Genomic DNA, 24,377 nt, shown 5'->3' on the forward strand with positions numbered 1-24,377 from the left:
TATGGACTTTCACAGTTAAAATGTTCTTCAGGAATTACTCATAAGACACTTTTTCGTCTGCCTATTTGATTGAATGGGTAGCAGTGCAAGCTGCTGGCCTAGTAGCTGTCATACGGGACAGCCCCCAGCATGAACAGCAGGGGACCCCGTGCTGATGGGGTCCTAGATTTGCATTAGTGTGCTCATGGAAGATTCCATCTTAAGGTTTTGCATATTATGGCTACTGAGAAACTTAGGTGACCTTCTCCAAGCCATTGCAAAACTGAAGCCCTGCTCCAAATTATGCAGCCCTGCTCTTTTGAGCATTGCTTCACCAGAGCATCCAAGACATAACATTTGGAGCTACCCTTGACCTGGCCTAGAGCATTGCCATAACAATACTATTTTGAATTGTTGTGTTACTGGCTGTCTGTTCCATTTCAAGGTAAGCCTTCAACATTCATCAAAGGTTTGCTGCAACTACAAAAAGAGTGTTTGCAATTGTGGAATAAAAGCAGCTACTATTTATGGACTATTACTGGATGCCAGGTGTGGTACAGTAATTGTTTCTAATTTCTAACAGTCCTAAATGTTAGATATCCATGTATCTTTTTTACAGATGAGGCTCAGAGGGATTACCTTGCTTATCCTAAACCACAGGCTAATAAGCCACAGAGCTGGAAGGCAGACCCAGGCTGTCTGGTTCCAAATCTCTTCTCCTTCCGGTGTTCCTTGCTGTCGGAGGAATGAAGTGTGATTAAATTGCACCACCGTTCACAATTTGCACTGATTAGGAGTGAACAGGTGCATTCAATTCAAGATAAATCAAAAGAGGCCTGAGTCCCGTAAGAAAGGCGCTTTAAAAATCTGAGTAACTCACTGGTCATTCTCTTCTGCTGTGCAGTGAAACCACTAAAGTTATCATGGAATTTCCATGTGAATAATTCCTCAATTAATCACAAACTCTGACTCCTCTTCCTAAAGCAACCTTTTGAGAGATGCTTCCAACTCGTGCCCCACAGAATTCCTGTTATTTCCTCTTTCCTGCAGGACAAAAAAAAAAAAAAAAAAAAACGATCATCTTTTTTCCATTTCTGGGCCCACTTTGTGCTATTCCTGTGCCTGCCAAGTGTTTCATTTCTTACTATGATTAATCATGTGAATATTTAATTAAATGCATTTTCCCCTTTGGGCTCTACTTCATCACCTGCCCTTCATTTCTTTATTCCTCTCCTGTCAGCTCCCATAAGTCAACTTGATCTCAGATTCCTTGTTTCTTTTAGTCTGAAACTATTTTTTGTTGCATCTTCCTGTCCAAATAAGATTCTCTATATTGTTGCCTAATATACTATCAGACTTTCTCAAGCCTCCTCAAGTGAGCTGAAAGTCAACTGGATAATGTATCCCATTACTTAGAGCTTGGAAAATAAAGGAAATGCTTTTTTTTCTCGGAATCCTTCCGACACCCTCTTGTCCCACCTCCTTTCATGGTGTGATGCGGAGGGCCATGGAATGAAATGCTGGAACATTTGTTGCCTTCTCGATGGCTGTTGCTCCGCGTCTTGTGCTCCCTTTGTGTGTGGCCCGGGAAGGCTGTTTTCTCCTGGTGCATTCAGTGGATGCCTCCGACTCCCTTGGGTTTGCACCCATGTGGGCGCCGTATGTCCAGCAAGGGCGGCGTCCGTGCCGGGCATTAGCTGGGACCAAGTCTAACTGGCCAGCCATCTGAATTAACAGAGGACGCCAAGAGCTGAGCTGCTGCAGCCCGCAGCTGGGTACAGGGGCCCCCCCAGCTTTTGATTTCTCATGAGGACCCTATTCTGCCCTGGAGTCCAAGGCGGGCTTGCACCTCCCGAGAGGTGGGAGGGTGGCTGCAGCTACCTTCCGCGGTATCAGAGACGGGAGGCCACATCCCTAATAGAGCTTGGAGATCTCATAAGGAACGTATGGTTTTCCTGGCTGTTATTTGCAAAAACGGGGGGAAAAAGGCAATTTTTTTCATTGCTTCCATGACGAAAATATGTAATTTGTTTATCCTTGTGTATGAGAACCAGGCTTTTCTGTATAATATTTTGATTCCAGGCAACAACTACTATCTCCTGCTCGTTGCTCATTCCCCTCTATTTCTGGATGTCTGGAGAACACTTAGAATTTGGGAGATTTACGTTTTAAACCACTTTGAGTATGGGTAGTACATTCCATCCCCAAACCCAAAATGTATGGCTAAGCTCATTCAGTTTGGCCTGAAAATATAATGTTTTCTTTCCTTCCCTGCATACCTTTCTGCCTTTTCCTCTCTTCTTTTTGTTTCTTTTTAAATTGGTAAGTTTGTTATTTATTGTTAAAATACTACATTTTTCTGTAAAGTCATCAAAAAGTATGACAAAGGCTGAAAAATAACAGAGAATTGCCTTTTTTTATGATACATAACCACATACAAACACATACCATATCATCCTTCCATTCTTGTTATATAATCAATAATAACTCACAATATCATCACAGTTGTATATTCATCATCATACTTATTTCTTGCATCAATTCAGAAAAAGAAAACAGAAAAAAATTCATATATACCATACCCCTTACCCCTCCCTTTCATTGATCACTAGCATTTCAATCTACTAAATTTATTCTAACATTTGTTAGAGGATTGCCTCTTAGTCCACAAAGAATATCAGGTTCATCAGCTCTTTCTCAAAATCAGTCATTTTTAATGACTTGAACAAATATGCTTTCCCTCTTTATTTTTAAGGTGTCTCATTTACTTATCATGGCACATGACATTTTAAGACATACAGAAGACTGCAGACAATTTATACGGCCACTGCTTGTTCTTTAAATATGTTCCGGTCACTTGAACATGCCATTGTTTTGTGCGACCTTTGCTGTAAATTATTCTTGTTCTCCTCTCCTGGTGGTGTGGGTACAGACCCGAGACCATGAGTGGGGGTGCTCTCTCCCCCACTCCCCACTCTTCCTTCTATTCATGTTAAAGTGCTGCACTTTCCCAGCACAGAGAGGCCCCCACGTGTCCCGGGTTAAGGGGGAAGAGCTGCTCAGCAGACCCCCGGCCAGGAGGCATCCGCAGCCCCGGTCCCTGGACCTGCAGTGGCTTCGAGGCTAGACCGCCCTTAGCGCCAGGGACAGAGTCCATTCTTCGGATCTCGGGGAACAAAGCCCTCGGCTGGCCCGGCCCAATCTCACTCTGCAAATTCCCCACCCTGGCTGGCCGCGCTTCATTTCAGGGAGTTTGGTATTGACAGTGGCCAGGTTGTTTGCGTGGTGGTTGTGCATCCATCACCCTTCTTTTGGGGGGGTTGTGCCGCTCCGCCTGCCTCTCAGGGCTGCCGTAGAAATAACAGATTAAAAATAACCAAAAAGTCTGCTTGTAAAACCTCGTCACTGTGTCAGTGCATAATAAAACCATGCTGTGTGCTTTTTAAAGCAGGCCTGAATAAAATATTCAACTAAGGGCAGCAGAGACTAAGTTTACTTTCGTTTGTAAAAGCTTATTATCCTACCCTAGAAAGAAATCCTCTGTTAGGTTGAATAATCGCTTTTTGATGACCCCGTGTGGATTAGTTTGCCACCTTCTTTTCCCAAAGGAAATATTTAAAAAAAGAAAAACAGAGGACTTACAAAAATAAAAGGCTCCGTGGGATCTCGGCAATGTAGAGCTGTGGGCCAGCATGTTTATTTTCAAAACAGAAAACACAGATCTTATAACAGTGTATTAATACCATAGCTGTTCCAATTAAAAGAAGAAGGGCCATTTGATGATTATTCGAATGTCTTCTGTAATAGTCTACGATGACAATGTCGGGTTTTGTTTACCTGGGGTTTGTGTATGTGAGACGGACCCTGAACTGTGTTTCAGAGTGTAGTAAAAATTATGATAGCTGGGGAAGGGAAAGGGAATTTTTTTGGTTTTATGATCATGTTTAAGCAAAGACCGGCAATAAAAATTATTTTGTGAAGCTGGAGCCACCCACCTCTGAACAGTATTTTCTGATAGAGGCATTATTTCTGTTATCCGCGCAGGGAGAATGGAGAATTTGGTTCATTCAACTGCTCTCCTACCCTGGATGAAATACCAGGAGGCCGCAAATAGTTTTTGAACTGTGCCAAAGGGAGGCTGCCTTGCGCTGGCCCGCTGGGGTAGCCACCCAGGAGTCCCACGGGACCTCTGGTACCCCAGCCTACTTCCTAGTTCCACACGTTTCTCTCCTAGGGCAGCACAGCCCCCTGCAGGGCTCCAGCAGAACCCCCAAGGAGCTTTGCAAATGCAGATTCCTAGGCCAGTCTGCAGCTGCCAGTCCCCTGTGGGCAGGATCCAGGAACTGCCCTTTTAAGAAGCTCCCGGGTGGATCTGTTCTCTTCTCTCCAGCATCATAGGCGACGGGTTAGAGGCCTCAGGTAGGGTAGCAGAACCGAGGTGTGGGGCCGGCTCCCCCACCCCCCCCACCCCCACTCCCCCTGCAAGCTGTGCATAGCCCCGAGGCAGCCAGACGCTCTTACAGGACTCTTCATGTGTTGCCTCGTATTTAATCCTCCCAGCAGCTCTGTGAAGCGGGTGTCACCGTTACCCCCGTTTTATAGGGGAAGACGCTCCGGTTCAGGGGTCCCACGGCTAATAAGTGAGTCAGCTGATTATTTCCCCGCGATCCCAGGCAAATCATTGCACGAGAAGGTGGTTTTTGATCTATAAAACGTCGTTGTTTTTCATCCAGATCAGCTGGTTGGGGGCTAAGCAGCTCATCCCCTGCTTTTTTTTCTAGAACTCTCTTGTACTCTAGATTTAAGTGAGGGAAGCGGAATAGGCTCTGTGGGCCACTGGGCGAATGGAGAGAAAGGAATGCGAGGGGCCGAGTCTCTCGTCAGCAGGGCCTGTCACCCGTCACCCACACGTGGCTTCCTCTTCTCCATGAGGGAAAGGTGACCTCGGGAGCACGGGAGCAGTTCTCGTTCAAGTGGAGGTGGCACTGCCTCTTCTTTTTCTGAGGATGCTGTTCCCGCTTGGTTTGGAGGGTAGACCCCTGGGCGACATTCAGAGTGGAACCCTGTGGCAAGACGTAAAGTGGAGGGGAGTTTTCGGTGTTCTCTTGGATCCAGTGGGTCATCAGAGGCCTTCTGAAGAGGGGGACACCCTGTGACCTGCGGCCACAGCTGCGGGTCTCAGCCGAGGGACCTTCCCCTTCTCTCCTCAAAAATTTCCTTTTCAACTTCTCTCCTTCAGTACCAGCCACAGAAAACTTTCCAATTTTCATTTCAAAGTCTTCCTCCCGTCCCAGTTTAGACTTTAAATGACTGTTTCTGAGCCAAAAGCAGAAAGTCGCATAATCTTTAAATGTAGAAAAGTGTGAACGTAGAACACTGGCAGGCCAAGTACAGTTCAAAACTCAAGTTTATTAAGAACATCGAAGTGTGTTTGAAATGTAGAGGAAGGACTGGTAAAAACTGTTCAACTTATGTCTAAAATATGGGTCTTCTTTCCTATTAATAAGCTCAGCAGATGAACTGCGATTCGAGAAACTGTCACTTGCTAGTCTTTTGAAAGAGCCAAGAAGTTTGTGAATGTCATCTCTTTGCTGTGTCATTTCTGGTGTTAACACAGTCAGACAGGTTTACCACCGACATCCCCCCATCTCAAATGTCATTTCTGAAGATGGTAACTGGAGGAACTTGAAAAGCGACGCAATAACATGAGCCAATTCAAAGATACACTGTGGCTCATATATCAAAGGAAAAGAGACTTTTTGTTGGTTTCTCAAAGATACTGAAGAACCAGAAATTGGACGGAGGGTCCCAGACCTCACCAACCAATTTCTAGATTATGATAAATACATGGTTTTCTATTTAAAAGGCTTCTTTTTTTTTTTTTTTTTGCTGAAGAAAGGCCTATTGGTACTTTGGAGCACACAGCTGTCTGTTTATTAAGCAAGTCAAGCCTTCTAGAACTGCAGTGTGGCAGCTATATGGTTGATCTTGGGAGAAAAAGCCCTGGCGCAACTGCAAAACTTCGAGGATGGATATCAATACTGGGGTGTGGAGACAAAATTAAGGTTTAGCTAAGAATTGGAGTAAGCACATCCGGTTTTCAGAGCAAGTAGCCCAACTTGCGTGGGGGGGGGGAAGAGTGCTTTCATAAACAATTACTGCTCATTGCAGAAATACACATGCACACAGAAGTTATTCATGCACGGTTGGGAGGTCATTTTCTGAGACATTGGCTGGAAACCTAGCCTTCATGCATGAAACAGTTTGGGTAACATCTCCAATATTCCCCTTGAGAAAATGAAGTAACAACATCCATTAGACACTTACCATTAATGGATCCTCTTTAATGTGTCTCCAGTACTCTTGGTCTTGGCATGGTGTGAGACTTTGACACAGAATAACATCAGAAAAGCCATATTGTCTTTGAGGATGAAAGATTCTGCATGCTTAATCCATTAATCTGAGTTGAGGGGCTTTGCCCAGAGTTAACATATTTTGCCCTTGCATAATGCTTTTCCTCTTCAATCTCCAAAATAATACTAATTTTTTTCTGGTGCCTACAATTCAGCCCCATCTTCTGGGTATAAAAAAAAATAAAGCAAGAAGAGGTGAATTTCTTTCATTGGACAAGCACTTACACTGAGCTTGGTATATGCGCTCAGACTGTCTTCCAAGGGGTTTACAAATATTAATTCATTTAGTCCTCAGAACCGTGAGTCCGGTGCCGTTGCTCCCATTCTGTCAGGGAGGAGGGTGACGCGTGGCGAAGTCGTTGGCAGGTGGTGGGAGTTGCAGCAGGGATCCGGCTCGAGCTGGTGGGGACCAGAGCGTGGGGTCCTAACCACCACCCTGCCCTGCCCGCTGTCTCCCCCAGGCCACCCTCGGAGCACAGAAAGTCAGCCAAGACCAGAAATGAGGACGTTTCACATTTCCAGATCCCTTTTCTGGTCATCACCAACAGTTTCCTCCCCCAGAGACTCCATTCTCATCTTCAAAGTGAAATTTCAGACCCAATGTTTTCAGCCTGACTTGGAGAAGGTGAAGCGTTTAGGTCACAGCGGAGCCGTCAGTGGATGGGACTGTGCAGAATAACTTAGCATCAGTCATGAAGTCTTTAAGATGTTCAGTGAAAAACAGATTGAAAGTGAAGCTGAACCATTACCGCTGGGTGGTATTCTGTGTATCCTGAGGGTTATTTTCCAGTTCCACATCCTGCTTCCTACACCCTTAGTCCAGGAGCCGAGACTGACGAGGTCAGAATAGGCCACAACAGAGGCACAGCTGGGGGTTCCTAAGGCACCATCCACCCAGGCCCCTCTGCTCTGCCTAATGAGAAAGCGCCATGGAGGCCAGAGCTCCGGAATTATGAGAAGCCAAGGGGCACTTTCTCCCGCCCACCCACAGACACACCTGGGTACACCTGGAACGATAAAGGTGCTTTGTTGATTTTGTGTCATTGTTGATAGAAATAGAACCTACCCTGAAAGCCTTGAGATGCTCCCTTCCCCCCATCCTGCTCAGGGAGCTCTCCGCTCTGGGCCCAAGGTAGAGGGGTGTGGCTTCTAAGGTTTGTTTTCTGGTAGCGGGTGGGGGTGCCTTGACAGGAAGGCAGCCTAAGGTTGGGGCGCTGCAGACACTGGACACCCGGACGCCCTTAGCGTAGCCAGCGGCCCACAGAGAGTAGCAGGAAGGGGAAAGGGTCTTTGGCCAGATGGTGACAGTCATGGCTGGAGAGACCACTGGCTTCACATTTTGGGAAAAGACTTCTCTGCAAACTCTGAAATGACTTTGGAAGCCACCCATTCTATAAGGCCCAGGATACATAATTTAGCTACTGTACTGCAAAAACCAACAACAAGATCCATCCGTGATGATGAGGTGGGGTTCATTTTATAATTCTCCCAATTCTGAAAGCCACCCAAACCCTCCACGCCTCGGGCTCGCACAGTCCAGCCTCCTTATCATTCTTCTGTAAGCAGCAAGCAGCTTTGGCATTCACCAAGCCTCAGTTGCCACCTCTTCCTCTTGTCCTGCAGTTTTGAAGTGGAACTTGGTGGGTGAAGCTGGAAGAAATGGTTTAGTCACTAACAGGTATGGCAGGTTGTTGGGTGATTCCCCTGCTCTCTTTTTTTGGGGAGGGGTGACTGTCACTTAGAATGATTTATCTTTATTCATTCAAAGCTCTTACTACTCCAAAAAGAGGATAACCACAAACATTTCCTCTAACAGTGAGGCAGCAACAGCTGCCGAGGACTTAGCAGTGACTCCGCTTGGGACCATTGAAGAGTGATTACACAGAGATCACATCCATTAAAATATCCGTCTGCTTAGGTGTCAGGAAAAGCCCCAGAGAGCTCATTTAGATTCCCTATTTGTAATTTGGACAGACCTCTTGATGTTGTAGATTAAATCAATAAAGAGGAAAAAAAAAAAAGAACATCTTTGACTCACTACCGTCTTAATTCCTAGCAAAGTACAGAAAGGATACTTATTAGTGGGCTTTCAGGGGGTTATCACTGCCCCGGCTTTTTGTGTAAAGGACACGTTAGGGTGCTGTCTCTGCCTGGGCCCTATCAGAGTCTCTGCCTGGATGACGTAATGCAGTGGTTAAGGTGGCGCCTGGAATCAGCTGCTCTGTACCTCCCTCTCACAAGCCCCGTTTCCTGAGCCCTGTGCGAGTCGCTTGACTCTGCTAAGCTGCAGTGTCTTTTGAGAATAGGGCTGCAGTGCTACCTCGTTGGGCTATTATAAGCATTTAACCAGATAACATGTGTTGAGTTCCTGGCATAAGAATAAAGTATTCAATAATGTTAGTCCTTGCTACTTCATAAGACAACCCCTTCTTGTGACATTTGAGTCTCTCAAGATTCAAGTTAAACCTGGACATAGCTGGATTTTGAGTTCCTGCAAGCTGTTTTCTATTTGACAGGCAGAACCCGCTGCCACAGCAGGGACGGCCAAGTGGTAGACTGTTCTATTATTTATTGACAAAGGGTAAGGCGAAAGTGGAAGTTAAGTGGAAAAAGAAGGTTGTAAAACATCCGTACAGAATGATCCCATTTTCTTACGTGTGTATGTACGTGCTTAGAAGGTCATTTCCCCAAATATGAATACTCATCTCAAAATGGAAGGATGATATGTGCCCTTCGTTTTCTTTTTTATACTCTCCCAGATTTTCTGCAGTGAACCTGTATTGCTTTCTTAATAGAGAAAAACAACTACTGCTATTTTTAAGAGAAAATTGTTGGATTATGAAAATGGAACTGATCTGTAGAGGTGTGTTTGAGCCCAGCCTGGGACCCCTGGCCTGGGGAAGTGGTGGTGGTGGGGGGGTGTGGGAGCAGGGAGTCTGGGGACAGCTTGGTGCATTTTGTGGGGCGCTGCAAATCTGGAGAAGTCAGTGCTTCAGGATCCTCCCTGAGGTTTTGTACCTGCCTCAGCTCTCCTGTGTGGTTCCACGTGGGTAAATAACTTGCAATGCTGACCTGCTGTCGCGAGGCCCTGCGGACTTCTGGGGCCAGATGCCCAGTAAGCGTGGCTCTCCCCACCTGCTCCCCCAGTATTGGCCCCCAAACTGACCGAGCGTGCGCGAGCATCGTTTTCGAGCATCTGAGCTCGGCCCTGCTTTACATCGCTGCCCCAGCCGGCTCCAAGGGCCTGGGGCCAGGTTCTGAAGATGGCGTGGAGGTGAAGACCTTCTTTGATTGTCTCCGGATACCGGATGCCTTCCTCTTTCCATCCCACCAACCCCAGTGGCTGCCTTGGTGTTTCCCTGTTGGCAGAGCCGCTTCAGTAGCGATTTCTCACTTGCTCATCAACCTTCCCTATGCTGCCTCAAGTTTCGTCTCTTCCACTGTCTCCATTTTAGTTTAGGGAAATATATGTGTGGTTTTGATTATTGAATTTTAAAATGTCCATATTCTTGATCTCACTTGTTTTATCTGTCTCAGTGGTGTGACACATTTTGTGGTGGATTTTAAAACATTCCTTAACTTTAGGGTTTGTTGATTAAAATTTGAAAAAAAAAACCTCAGAGAAACTAATTTGCCCCTATTTTTGTCGCTTTTTGTGCTCACGGATGTCACTTTCAGGAACATGTATCACAATTAGTGTGCTTATAAATTGCATTTATCAAAGGTGAGAAGACGCTTTCCCAAAGAGTTCTGTGCTAACACATTTCAAGTCTCAGTGGAATTGAATTTTCTCTTTAATTGTTTCTCTACTTAACTTTATAAGGAAGGACATGGCCAAATTTAGGATAGCCCCACTCTAAGCTTCAACATGATTTGGGTTTTACAGCATCCAAGATTTTCCTAGCTATGCACTTCTTTTTTTTTTTTTTCTTTCCTTTTCTTTTTCGGTCTTAAAACACACTCTTTTGGCTGATTCAGTAAGCCGTTCCTGCCAACCAGTTGCTTTTATGGTAATTGACAGTGTAACTGATTTTTGGAACCTTAGACTCTGAAGAGGCATTTTAGCTCAAACTTTTGGAGATGCTCAGCCAAGCGACTTGCAGAGTAAAGAGGCACAGCTGAGCTGAATGTAGGACAGGCAAACCCGAGGTCCATGCATGCCGGGCAGATCCCACAGACCAAAGAGCTCCCTTGCTTTTCAGCAGAGTTCAGAATCCTTCAAGTCGTTGCTTGAGCTGCTGGGTGCCACTCCTGCAAAGAAGCCAGTGCGACACCCCTCCCCCACCCAGGCATGGTGGGCAGCTGTGGCTGGAGCCCCATGGGCACAGCCGGTGGGCTCAACAGACCCTCCCCTCCCTAAACACCGTCAACGGGCACAAAAGACACAAAATAGTTGTACCAGATAGAAGCTGGCAAGTTTGTGCATCAAAGGAAAACAGCATATGAGAAAAACATCACAGCCTTTAATATAACAGGTATACTGTGCATTTTCTCAGGTCCCCTCAAATGATACCCGTTCTCTAAGACAGCTGAGATATTTCCCCAGATTTCATCTCCGAATAACACACAGGAAAATCTCCCCGAACTACCAGATCTGTGTAGTCCCTTGCTTTGCTACAAAAGCACAAATGTTTCAGCTTAAAAGGGCCGCTGTCCGCGACCTTCCTTTTGCTAGTTCCTCTGGGGACTGGAACGCACCACTCCACAGGAGGTGCCTCTTGGATGTATAATATCCTACGGACACTGGCAGCCCACCAATCCCAGCAGCACAAAAAACAGGCCTTTCTAACACCCGTTTATTTTTCTAGCCAAAGCCATCCTTGACAGAGAAACCCCCAAAAGTGGCATCCATCAGCCATTTCTTGTTGGTTTAAAATATTTTTTGAGATCGAGCTTTGCTTCCTGCTGGTGATTTTTAATACCGACTACTGACAGCAAAGCAAAACGTTTCTTTCATTCGCTACTTTTTGTGAAGACTTTTCTCCTGCTGCTGGGAAAGGACCCTGCATGGTATCTACCAACATCAAATGCTGCCCATCGGTCTGAAAACTAAAATGTAGGATTCAGGCTTTTGAATCCTGCCTAAGTACAAAGTTGAAGTTCGTGAAGGTGAATTGAGAATACCCCAAGCAGGGGATTGGAGGAAGTGTGTGTTTGCACACTTCAAAGGTATTTTCCTAGGCATCGAACTTTAAAACACATACACCCCAAAGAGTAAGCAGAATGTTATAATTTCGCAGTTGGCTGGAAGAAACTTGTTTCTGGGTGGAATGTGTTCCAGGAGGCGGCCCCTGGGACTGCTGGCTGCGTCCAGGCGTCCTGGAGGCTGCAGGACATGCCAATGCACTCTGCATCTCAACGAGAAGCGCTCCGTGGACCTGCACGGAGAATTACATGCTCCTTCCTGCACAGGCGGCTCCCCTGCTCACAGCATTTCTGGGTTCTGTGACCCGTTTGGTACCTGGTGGCCACAGGCCACCTTCTCATCTGCCCCATAATCAGGCTCAGGTTGACCGTTCAGGTGGGGAAGCCCAAGGCCACCCGAGCTCCGGCTATGTTGGGACCATTTCTTCTGGAAGCCAGCACGTTGGTTACATGGGCTTTTCTAGATTCTGTTTTGTTATTTCCCCAATGTTATTTAAGCTTCATGGAACTTATTCTGCTTTTGCCAAGTCTTTCCATTGAATAAATATCTCCATAACCCATTGCTTCACTTTGGCAACAGACTCATTGCAATTTGTGGGCAAAATTGAGCAAAGGCCTAACTCGTTTTTTTTTTCTTCCTTCTCTGTAAAGTGCGCAGCGTCTCTGGCTCCCCCCCCCCCCAAAAAAAAAACAAAGGCTGGACTTGGTTCTCTGCTCTGGTGGCGCCTCGTGCCTGTCATTACTGAGTGAAGATGTACAGAAAATAGTTCCAAGCAAGCGATGACTTAGCAGGCACAAATGGGGCTCGCCATCCATGCACGCTAAAAAGCGCCGACACATGGTGACAATCTGTAAATTAGCATTATCAGAGTTCTGGGAATTAAAATTTTTCCATTCTTTTCCCTCCTTCACATGCGTAATTTTACGATTCCAAGATTACCGAGAGCAATAGAGGTGACACTTGGCATCCCAGCCGATGACAGTGAGGCTGACAGGGCTCCAAAGAGGGACATCCCAGCTGCTCACAGAGCCCGTTATTTCCCCCAAGCCTTTTCACAGGCGGCCTGAGAATTCAGCTAAAGGAGAGGACATTTGCAGTCCCATTTTTTTGTTCAAGCCCACATGATCTCCCTTATTCTTCACAAAAACCTTATCATTTCTTCCTTAAGTATTTTCGTTTTGTTTGCCTGCCCTTTTTCCTTTTACGTTCCCTGGGTCCCCAGGCCAGCAGTGGCACGAAGAGTGCAATGGGCGATCCATCATTGGCTCGTGGTCCACACCGGGAGACCCCTGTAAGGACGTGCGAAAAGGCTCTCGCAGTTCTTTTCCTCCCAAGTGCATGGAAGCCTAATCTCCAGGGCCACTTCATTGTTTTCTCTTGGCCTTCTCTTCCCCGGGAAACCTTGCTCTGGATGGGCTACAAGGCTGCCATGTTGGTGGCATCCTCACAAGCCCCTTCTTCGTCTGTGACTCCCTGGAGCCCAGAATTGGAAATTGTGCCAACATCATCCTACTAGCCTTGATGATGACAGGGAAAAAAAATTCTCTGAGAGATATTAGATTGGGGAAGGTAAAAGAATGAAGACTGATGGCCCAAAAAGACAACTTTCCAAAGCCACAGACCACACAAGGCTCTCGAGCTGCCATTGCATTTTCCACTTCGCCGGGCTCTGCCGAGAACCTCATTCCATGGCTGCTTGCTTGTTCCTTGTTGACGATGATATGGTGGTGACTGAGACGCTGATTCATTTTGGGGTCTCAGAGGCTGATGGGGAGGCTGAGCCCCACTCCTTCACCTCCCCTCACCCGCCATGCCAGGGGCCTCACTCCACCCCCAAGACTTTCTCCTATGTCTTTATTTGTTTTACCTTTATCATTCTTCTAGTCAAAGCAGCCAACTGGAGAGAGTCCACCAAGTTCAAAACGAGTTTCATCGTTCTTCGTATTGATGTGATATTGATAGAAATGGGTCTTTTAGGTGAGGCAGCAAACCTAAACCAAAGGTGAGAGTACAGAGAAACAGCTAGCATCCTAACTTCTACTTCCTGCTGTTGCTTGGTCAAGAGGGGCATATCGGAGTCATGCCTGTTTATTCTAAAATCCTGTCTGCTGTCAGCAGTGGATCCTGTACTCATCTACTGATGAGCCAAGGGAAATTATTGGTCTGTTTTTTTTCTCTAAGAGAAGGGTTTGATTCCTATGGAATCGTAGGATGTAGAGGCAAAGCCCCCTCAAGATCTTCAAGGAACCCTCTTAGATTGGGGAAACTGAGGCCCATCCTATGGGGCAGGCGAGTGAAAGGGCTAGACCAGAGCCTACCCAGGTCTGGCCCTGCTCTCCTCCCAGTACCACTTGGCCTCCTGACAGATAAACCCAATTCCTCAGAGTAAATTGGCCCCAGCTTTTTGTATACCTATGAAAGCTCCTTTATACCTGTTCTCACGAAGCTTCTGCTTTCTTTACAAAAAAAGGTTTTTGTGTTTTTGTTTCTGGGTTTTTTTTTCACACTAAGTTTTAACTATTATGTCCTTATAAAAAAATAATAATAACCCTTACTTGCAATCATACTTCCTGATGAACTTTCATTGCTGGTAGCAGTGAAACTCCCGAGATGCAAAAAAGAAAGAAAAGTAATGAAATGTTTTGCTTTTCTTGACAGACACTCTGGAAAACGGATCCAGTAAGGGTGACAGGTGAGCAATATGTTTTGATTGTACTTTTCAGCGACGGCGTTTTCTACTCAGCCTCGGTGAACCTGACCGATGTCTCTCTGTTTTGCTTAAATCCAGTGCAGCTCACAGAAGGGGGCCGAGCAAGGATGACACGTACTGGAAGGAGATCAATGCGGCAATGGCCTTAACGAACCTTGCCCAGGGAAAGGATCCGCTGCAAGGGACCACCAGCTGCATCATCCAGAAGTCTTCGCACATAGCCGAAGTCAAGACGGTTAAAGTGCCGCTGCTGCCGCCCTTCTGAGAGCCGGCTGCTCTGCGGACCAGCGGACCTTCTCCGTGCGGGGCTCTTCCATGAATCCTCATGCTCAGAGCCAAAGCAGGAGCCAAACTGGCGCCTTCCCGACACGGTCCGAAAAGAAGTCAACTTCTTCCAAGTGCTTCTCGATTTTTAATTATCCTAGATAATATCATTTATTTGCTTCTATTAAAAAAAAAGCATATAAGTTATAAAAAAAAAACTCATTTTAATCGGCATTATTAACTTATTTTATGTTACGCAAACTATGCATAAAATGCCTGCATCGCCATCCCAGTAAGTGCCTTGCTTCCCCAGAATAAGCTAGAACGTGGGCGTAGCGGAACAGCTCTGCCTCAAAATGACAGCGCGGTAATGTTCATTTGTCTGTGTGTGTCGCCCCCGGTGGACCGAACCATTCCAGGACTGAAACCGTAATTTCTGGAAGCCCTTGAAATGTGTGCAGTAATTCACGTGTTAAAACTTGGAAATTTGTTCTGCCCCAGCGACATGTTCCTTTCCAAAAACGTGTGCAGTATTTTTAATTGCTCAGTGTGCTAGCCGCAACAGCGCTGCGGTTTTTATGCATCTGCTTGCCCGCGTTTTCGACAAGTCTCAAACTTCCAGAATGAAAGGTGCGGTGACCCACATAACGTGCGCCTTTAAGAAATGATTCCTTCAGACTAATTTAAAATAGCCACGGATGCGCTGTGTTCAGAAAAACTTTTTTCAAGCACTGCTGAAAAGCACTACAATGTCCTTTCGGATTAATTTGGATTTTCTTTTCTCTCGAGTTTTGCTGTTTTTTGAGATGCTATTATGTAAATAACTCAAAATGTTCCTGTGCCGAACTAAACTCATAGTTTAGTTTTAAAACATGGTACTGTTTGCGTTAGAGCTCAGTGGTTTTCTTGTGTGCGATGGAAACTTTTTCATATGAATGACCGAAAAACCTTTTATTTGGTTCATTTCAAATTACAACTGTGGATGGACAATTTATATTGCAATGAGAACAAGACAACAGAAGAAATGTATCTCTATGTGAATATATGTGTACACACATAAAGTTGATTTTAAAATTTAAAACATATGGAAAACAAAACACTGAACAGTCTCTGAATTTTGCCAAGTGGGACATTAAAGTAAAAATTAAGTGAAATCATGCATTGAAAGAAAGCCCACTTTGTTTCTAAATTAGACTGCCGTTGAGTGAGAATAATCAATATCAAGAAAGAGGAATATCTTTTTCAATCAAACAATAATAGTCTAATCAGCTTGGGAGGGCCTGAAACTTGAATAAACAATGGAAAAGCCAAATATAACAGAGTGTATGTGCTACAGAAAACTGAAAAGAAATGGTTTGATTCTTTTATGGTGGGATTTTCTTTCTGGGTATTTAATCTATTTTGTAGTTTTGTCTGTTGTTTTTTTTTAATTGGACAGCTTTTTTGTAAGTGTGTTTCAGAGCCAATAGTGCAGCCAGGCAGTGACATTTTTCTTTATTTTGCAAAATGCTTTTAAAGCCAAAGGCTGCTGCAGTTGATTCATGGACAATATCAGTCTCGATATAAATTGTAGGACTCTTTGTCATGTAACATAGCATTTGGGGATTGGGTTTATTTAGTGTCATGAAGATAATTTGATATAAAAATATTGTGTGTGTGTATATATATATATTTTTACTTTGTTTTCTAAATTGCTGTTTGCAGTAACAGTAAGCGCAAAGCAAGATATGTATGTTATGACTGTATGAGCAGATGAAGTATGAGTTCTTTTGATTTACATCCTAAAGTAGTTACAGATCCATGATGAAAACTTTGGAATCTTTATAAACTGATGTTGCCAAAATGTGAGCTTGTCAATGAAAATGAAGGACAAGTACTTCACTCTTTATCATACTAATATAAGTTATTCTCATATTAAATACTTTAATAAATGGTTTTTGTTTTGACGTGTTTCAGTTAGATGAATGAATGCTGGTTGTTTTTTATTTGAGTTAGTCATGGTTCATTTTTGCCGTCTTTTGAAAAAGAATCAACAAATTCATCCTGTGTTATAAATCACAGATGACAAGCCAACGTGGGACGGTTATTCATGAGATTTTTTTTAAATACCAAAGCTTGGAGTTAGGCCCAGAAGCACATCAAGATTTTATCCATAGTGCATCCTTGACAATATTTCTAATTGCAGTTACCTTTAATTTATTTTTTTTCCTTCACTTGTTTTATCATTTCCTGAAAATTAAAATCTACCGCCACCACCCCCCCCTGGCCCCGATCCTTTAAAAGAATCTTGAACAGTGCTGAGCCAGCAGCTAAGCATCTAACTTATAATTTATGCTGTAGAGAAATAGAATTACCTCTCTTCTTTGTTTTGCCACATGTAATCATTTTAATAAAATTAATAACTGCCAGAAGTTCTTGACAGATTTAAAATAAAAACTAATTTCTAGACCTCAATGATCATATGAATTTTGTTTGCCTTTGAGAGTTGACCAGGTGGAGAAAGAAGGAGAACAGAAGGGCCCATTATATGCCATAATTCTTCTTAGCATGGTAAGAGATATGATACGGGAGCACTAAACTTGTATTAGGTTTGAATTTCATCACCTTAGACCACCAGCCAGCCTTTTCAGAGACAAGGAACAGAGCGTGCGATGCTGACGATAGCACACGTAACTTCAAAATGAGCTTATTCATTTTGAAAATCTTCTTTCAATGTTACCATAAGCATTATTACTTTGTGCTGTGTGCTGGAAAGAACCCCTTGGCTTTGAAACTAGCCAGATCTGCATTGGAGTCCCAGCGGCACAATCCAGACCCTCCGCCGTGCTCAGATTCTTTTCCTTTACAGTGGGAGTGACGAGTCCTACCTTGCAGAGTTCGCCATGATGTGCAGAGATGAGACACAGTCTATAAAAGTGGCAGGGAGTATGTGCTCAACAACGGAAGGTATTATCATGTAACTTGAATTCCTCTCTACATGATTTGTGTGCAAGAAAGTCAAAATGCATGCAGAATAGGAGATATGGGCAGGTCACTGAAAAGCCTTAAGAGATGAAAAGCTCTAATCAACGGCGCACATTGGTATCAGGGTTAGTGAGAGCTTCCAGAGAGATCATTTTATTATGATCACTTTGAACTTCCTGGAGAAAAGCACAAGGTAGCAGAAAGGTAAAGAGGAGCAGACATGCCAATAAAACCGACATGGTGCACAACAGTTTCCTTCATTCGCTTTTCCCTGGATCTGTACTGTGCGATACTGTTCAAGATGACTAATTCTAAACTGCTGTCCATCCTCTCTGCCTCTCCAAGTAGCAATATTTAACAAACAGTGGCAGCAGCAGCCATGGGCTGCTTTTAAGCTCATCCAGCTCAATGGCCTAACATCATGCAAATAAACACAGAAACTAAGAACAAGCAGACCAGAGTCTCTTCTGTCTGGGACAGCTAAGTACAGGGCTGCCTTGGAAGGTGAGGGTTTCATTGGTGCCTTCTAACTTTGCCTCTTCCCTCCTCGTTGACTTGGGGAAACAAACGTAAGCATACTAGGCCCCACGGTCTGCATTTATAAAATTAACCCTATGAAATGTTACTTTCTCCAAGGTCTGTTGTGACAATTAAATGAGGCAGTGGTTTTAAAAGTGTTTTGCAAACTGCACAGCTCCCTGCAAATGTCAACCATTATTACGATGTTCTAGATCACCTCTTAAGACCTTATAGCCCATATTTTTTAGCAATCTACGTTGTGATTTCCATGAAGTCTACAGATTTTGCAAGTACACATTTATGATCTACCATCTTTGGGCCCTTTTCAGCATGTTGTAATGGTATCATGAACATAATTAAATGACTATAGCACTGGCTTGGGATAGAATCCCAACTTCACCACTTAGAAGCTTTGAGTCCTGTCTTAGAGATGGATCACAATTTTAGTGTGGGAGGTGTGTGCATTGGCCACAATAAACTATTTTAAGGTGAGAAAAACAGATTTCTGAGTTTGAAACAACAAGCTGGTGAATTCTTACATCTTTACACAAATGCCTCGGTGGGAATTCATCCCATGTAAAGAGTGTCTCAATAAGCCTTCTGAAACAAATTTTAGCCCAAAGTCGGTTTCTGGAAATCTGTGCTGCAATGAGTGTAATCTAACTTGTATTCTTGAGTTTTGCAGAAAATTTCAGATTTGAATTAGTGTTTTAAAAAATGACTTTTGCTAGCCGTAGGACAATTTAAGCAGTATAGAAGGCCGCAAGATAAAAAGTCCCACTCCTTATTTTGCCACTCCTAATCCCATATCCCAAAGATAACCGTGGTCAACAATTGCTTGTGCGTGCTTCCCAAAACTCTATTCATTTTTACATCTTGCACTTCTTAGTCTGCATACTACTCTGTAACATTTTCCCACTCCATCATGTTTATATAATATGTGTATAATTATATACAGAGATTTCATTATTCTAAGTGAATACAGAGGATTCTATTTTTTTTTTAATGCGTTACAGTTTTTCTTAGCAAATACTCCAATTACTGACTATTTGGTCATTTCCAATTTTTTATTATGATAAGGTAGTGCTATGCAGAGTGATGTTTCACACTGAGATAAAGAGCTTGCACTAGAATTCTAATCAATGCACTGCTTTCTGCACTGAGAAAGTCTTTCTGTTGAAAAATAAAAAGTCAACTAAACCGACAGTTCTGACAGATGCATTGGATTTGCATTCTGGCAGAAGACCCTTATCATTTTGCAGACTAGTAATAAACAGTTGGTGGATTGTCATCGCTGGACAGACCATATATTGAGAAGCACTGTTATAAATGCCACCCCCGAGAACTTTCTTGTGCATATATGCCTTTGTCCCCTTATGCAAGATCATCTATGGAATAGAAGTAGATTTAAAGGGTCAAATGATAGGTGTATCAAAAATTTTGATGGGTGTTGTTGCCAAATTACCGTTTTACCAATTCACACTGCCCAAAATAGGCTGTTCGTGTCTGTTTTCCCTCAATCTGGCCTAACACTGAAGATTATTAAACTTCTCAATGTTTGATGGTATGATAAGTAGAAATGATATTGCTATTTTAACTTGCAGTTTTTTGGGCATAAACTTATTGGTCCTTGGTATTCTTTTCAGTGAACTGTTCGTGATTGTCTTTTTTGTTTTTCTAATGTGGATTGTCCATTTGCTTAATGATTTGCATGGGCTCCATATATAAAAATGCAATAATTTGTCTGTAATACTGGTTAAAATTTTTTTCCAAATTGTCATTTAATTTTTTTCTTCATTTATATTTTTAAACATGGGAGCTTAAACATCATGTGTGCATATAGATACAGTGCATTGGGGAGCACCATATGAATTTTTTTTCCTTTGTGGCTCCCAGTTTTTTGTCATCATTGAAGCAGTGTAGTATAATAGTTGAGAGCACAAACTCTGAATCCAGACTGCTGAGTTCAAATCCTGTCTCTTCTGCTTATTAATTCTAGAACCTTGGGCAAGGCAACTGCCTCCATTTCCTCATCTGTAAAATACTGATAATGTAATACCTACTTCCTGGTGTGGTTACGGAGATTAAATTTGTTATTACATATAAAGCATTTATAGGTACACGGTTAGTGCCAAGACTATAAAAAGATTCATTCATGTTTCCTGCTATTTGTTTTATGGCTTATTTTTGTATGTTAAAATCCTATATTTGTTGGCAATTTATTTTGGGATACAATTGACCTAGGGGATAATCAAAGAATATCATGAACAACTCTATGCCTACACATTTGATAGCTTTGATGAAATGTATCGAGTCCTTGAAAGGGATAATCTACAAACACTCACTCAAGAAGAAATAGATCATCTCAATAGACCTATATCTATATCTATTAAAGAAATTGAGTCAATAATGAATAACCTTCCAAACCAGAAAGTACTAGGCCCAGACGGTTTCACTGGTGAATTTTACAAAGCATCTAAGGAAGATATGAGCCCATTTTCTACCTCCTTTCTGGAAAAATAGAAGTAGAGGGAACAATTCTTAACTCATTAATGAGGCTGAGATTCGCCTAATGTCAAAAACAGATAAAGACATTACAAGAAGGAAAACTACAGACCAATATTTCTCATGAATATAGCTGTAAAACTGTTAGAAAACTGAATCCAACGCTGTATGAAAAAAGAATTTCATACCACAACTAAGTAGGATTCATCCAGGCATGATGGTTGGTTAAAAATTTGAAAATCAATGAATGTAATCCATGACATCAACATACTAAAGAAAACCAATCCTATAAAAAGCCATATGAGCAATAGAGGCAGAAAAAGCATTTGACAAAATCTAATACCCATTCATGATAAAAACTCTCAGCAAACTGGAAATAGAGTTTCCAGTTTGCTCAACTTGATAAGGAGCATCTACAGAAACCCTACAGCTAACATTGTACTTAATGGTGATGAAGCAGATGTATACCCTTGCTATTGGGATCAAGTAAGGCTGTCCTCTATCACCACTCCTATTCAACAACATATTGGAAACCTAGCTAGTGTGAGAAAACATGATGAAGAGCTAAAAAGCATACAGGTTGGAAAGAAAGAAATAAAACCATCTTTATTCACAGATGACATGCTTGTCTATATGGAAAATCCCAAAGAAACAACAAACTTCTGAAACTAATAAGCGACCATAGCAAGGCTGTATACAAGGCTAATATACAAAAATCAATTGCTTTCTTATATAACAGGAATGAAGAATTGGAATTTGAAATTAAGAACACAATACCATTTATATTACTACCAAAAAAGATGAAATACTTTGGTATGAATTTAACCAAATATTTACAAAATCCATATAAGGAAAAATACACAACTCTGATGAAAGAAACCAAAGACCTGATTAAACGTAGAGCTATACCATATTCATGGATAGGAAGATTTGGTACTGTTAGGATGTCAGTTTTCCCCAACTTGATCTGTAGATGCAATTCATTCCCATCAAAATCCCATCAAGTTATGTCATTTTGAAGAACAAAGTTGGAGGTCTGACACTTTCCAACCCCAAGACTTACTGTAAAGCTTCAGTAATCAAGACAGTGTGGTATTGGTGAAAGAATAGACAAGCACGCAGTGGAACAAAACAGAAAATAAGAACTAGACCCACACAAATACAGTCAACTGACCTCTGACAAAGGAGCAAGGGACATTCAGTGGAGAAAGGGTAGTCTTTTCAACAAATGGTGCTGAACCAACTGGACATCCAAGGGGGAAAAGGAAAGGAATCTTTTCTTTTTAAAACCTTTCATAAAAGTAACTCAAAATGGATCATAGGTCTAAATGTAAAATACAAAACTATAAAACTTTTAGAATATAGCATAGGACAAAATGTGGGAGACCTTGGGTTTGGCAATGAATTTTTAGGTTTCACACCAAAAGATTTTGTCCATGAAGAAAAAAAGTTGGATAAGTTGGGGCTTTGTTACAATTTAAAAATCTCTGCTCTGCAAAAGAAATTGTTAAAAGAATGAAAAAAAGAAGCCATAGACTGGGAGAAACTATTTGCAAGACACACTTTTGACAAAGGACTTATATCCAAAATATACAAGGACCCCTTAAAACTCAACAGTAAGAAAACAAAGAACCCAATTTAAAAATGGGCAAAAGATCTGAACACCCCACCAAAGAAGTGATATAGATGCAAATAAGCATATCAAAAAATGCTTACCATCTTTTGTCATTAGGGAATAGCTAATCCAGACATGCCAAATGGTAAAGCCATTTTGGAAGACAGTCTGATAGTTTCTTACAAAGCTAAAGCATAGTCTTACCTTATGATCCAGCAATCACATTACCAGGTTTTACCAAGATGAGCTGAAAACTTAGGTCCCCACAAAAACCTGCACATAAATGTTAGTAGCAGCTTTATTCATAGTTACCCCAAACTGGAGGCAACCAAGTACCCATCCATATGTGAGTGGGTAAGCAAACTGTAGCACATCCATACAATGGAATATTATTTAGCAATAAAATGATGTAAGCTATCAAGCCACTAAAAGACTTGTAGGAACCTTATAAGCACATTGACAGGTGAAAGAAGCCAGTCTGAAAAGGCTACATACTGCACAATTCCAACTATATGACAGTCTGTAAAAGGCAAAAACTATGGAGACAGTAAAAAAAGATCAGTGATTGCCCGAGGTTAAGTTGGCATAGGGAATGAATGGGTGAAACACAGGGTATTTTCAGCACAGTGAAAGCATTCTGTATGATACTTTAATGGTAGATAAATAACACTGAGCATTTTTCAAAACCCATAGAACTCTCCGGCAATGGTGAACCCTAATGTAAATATGGAATTTAGTTAATAACAATATATCAACACTGGTCCATTAATTGGAACAAAAGCAACACACTAATGCAAGATGTTGATAATAGGAAAAATTGTGCCATGGAAAGAGTGGTAAATGGGAACTCTGTACCTTCTGCTCAATTATTCTGTAAACCTAAAACTACTCTAAAAATAGTCAACTTGTTTTCAAGTGCTCTAGGGATCTGACACCTGCCCCTCCCCAGCGAAACAGAAACCTAGCTGGTTGTCTCAAGACTATTCACTGGATAGTCCACTAATCTAAAATATTTCCTGTCGAGCTCTTAGGCATCCTCTCACCATTGTAGGGAGAATAGAAACTGTGATAGTAAGAATCCTTCCTTTCTATCCTTCTTCCTCAGAACTTTCCTCATCTCAACCTTTAAAGATAAATATTATTTACTACATTACCAGGTCCCTTCCCCCCCCCCCCCAAAAAGAGTCTTGTTGGTAAGGGGTATGGTACGTATAGTTTTTTTTCTCTATTATCATTTTATTTCTTTTTCTGTTGTCTATTTCTTTTTCTAAATCGATGCAAATGTACTAAGAAATGATGAATATGCAACTATGTGATGATATTAAGAATTACTGATTGTATATGTAGAATGGAATGATATCTAAATGTTTTGTTTGCTAATTTTTTTTAATTAATAAAAAAAGTTAAAAAAAAAAAAAAGTCTTGTTGGTCCCCGTGCATTGCATGACTATACACATCAGCTTACATTTTGCCATGTTGGGCCTCATTGTCTGATTTTCTTGTTTCATATTCCTCAGCAGTTTTAAAATTTCCTTCATGTTTCTTATTAATTTTGTTCATTATTGTTTATCTTTGTATCGCACTCATAAATGGGATTTTTCCATTTTTATGTAGGCTTAATTGTCATTTGATGTAGGTAAACTATTGATTTTGAGAATAGTGTTCAGATCCCACTTGTCATCCTTTATACTTATTACTATTCACACAGAGTAGTGTGGGTGGGGTGAAGTGGGGCATAGGGCGTCCCACAGCTTCAGTACAGCTACGTGTATCGGGACACACCACGCCCGACCTTCTTGACAGCTCCACTGCAGGTCTTCAGGTGGGTGCGTCTCCCTCTCCAGGATGGGTGGGTGCCCCAGGCAGGGAAGTGCAGTGACTCTCATACGTTAAGTCTCTGCTCAATGGACTCAGGTCAGAGACTGTAAATCAGATTAGCAGGTCTCCCTTCCCATTTATCTCGATAGGAGAAAATAAGTCTCTCAGCATCACATCCCTTATAGTTCCATATTATGAAACAAAGCTCCATTGGAATTTGCCTCTTTTCCTGGGGTTTGCTTATGACTCAAGTCCTTGTCTTTCTAAGGAAAAGATTATTGGATGGAAATTTTAGGATTTCTCCACTTACTTTCAGAGCAATCTACACCCTGGTAAGGGTATGGAAAGATAATGATCAACTCTTACATTATCCTTCAATTTCGCCAACATTTCACTGTAAAGAACAGATACTCTTCATATACTCTTCATATCTTGTAGCTGGAT

At 42.4% G+C, this 24,377-nt stretch overlaps 2 protein-coding genes across 2 annotated transcripts in view; one reads left to right on the forward strand and one right to left on the reverse strand.

Annotated features, from left to right (window-relative positions):
* Window positions 1-16,952, forward strand: part of MKX (mohawk homeobox) — a 57,561-nt gene extending 40,609 nt beyond the window's left edge. The window contains exons 5-6 of the mRNA XM_077165962.1: window positions 14,197-14,230; window positions 14,327-16,952. Coding sequence (XP_077022077.1) covers window positions 14,197-14,230; window positions 14,327-14,513 — 221 coding nt within the window. The 3' untranslated portion in view covers window positions 14,514-16,952. The remainder of the gene's footprint in view (window positions 1-14,196; window positions 14,231-14,326) is intronic.
* ANKRD26 (ankyrin repeat domain containing 26) overlaps window positions 1-24,377 on the reverse strand; it is a 1,272,391-nt gene that overhangs the window by 742,856 nt on the left and 505,158 nt on the right. The window lies entirely within an intron of this gene.

This window comes from Tamandua tetradactyla, chromosome 1 (genome assembly GCF_023851605.1).
Source record: "Tamandua tetradactyla isolate mTamTet1 chromosome 1, mTamTet1.pri, whole genome shotgun sequence".
NCBI lineage: Eukaryota > Metazoa > Chordata > Mammalia > Pilosa > Myrmecophagidae > Tamandua > Tamandua tetradactyla.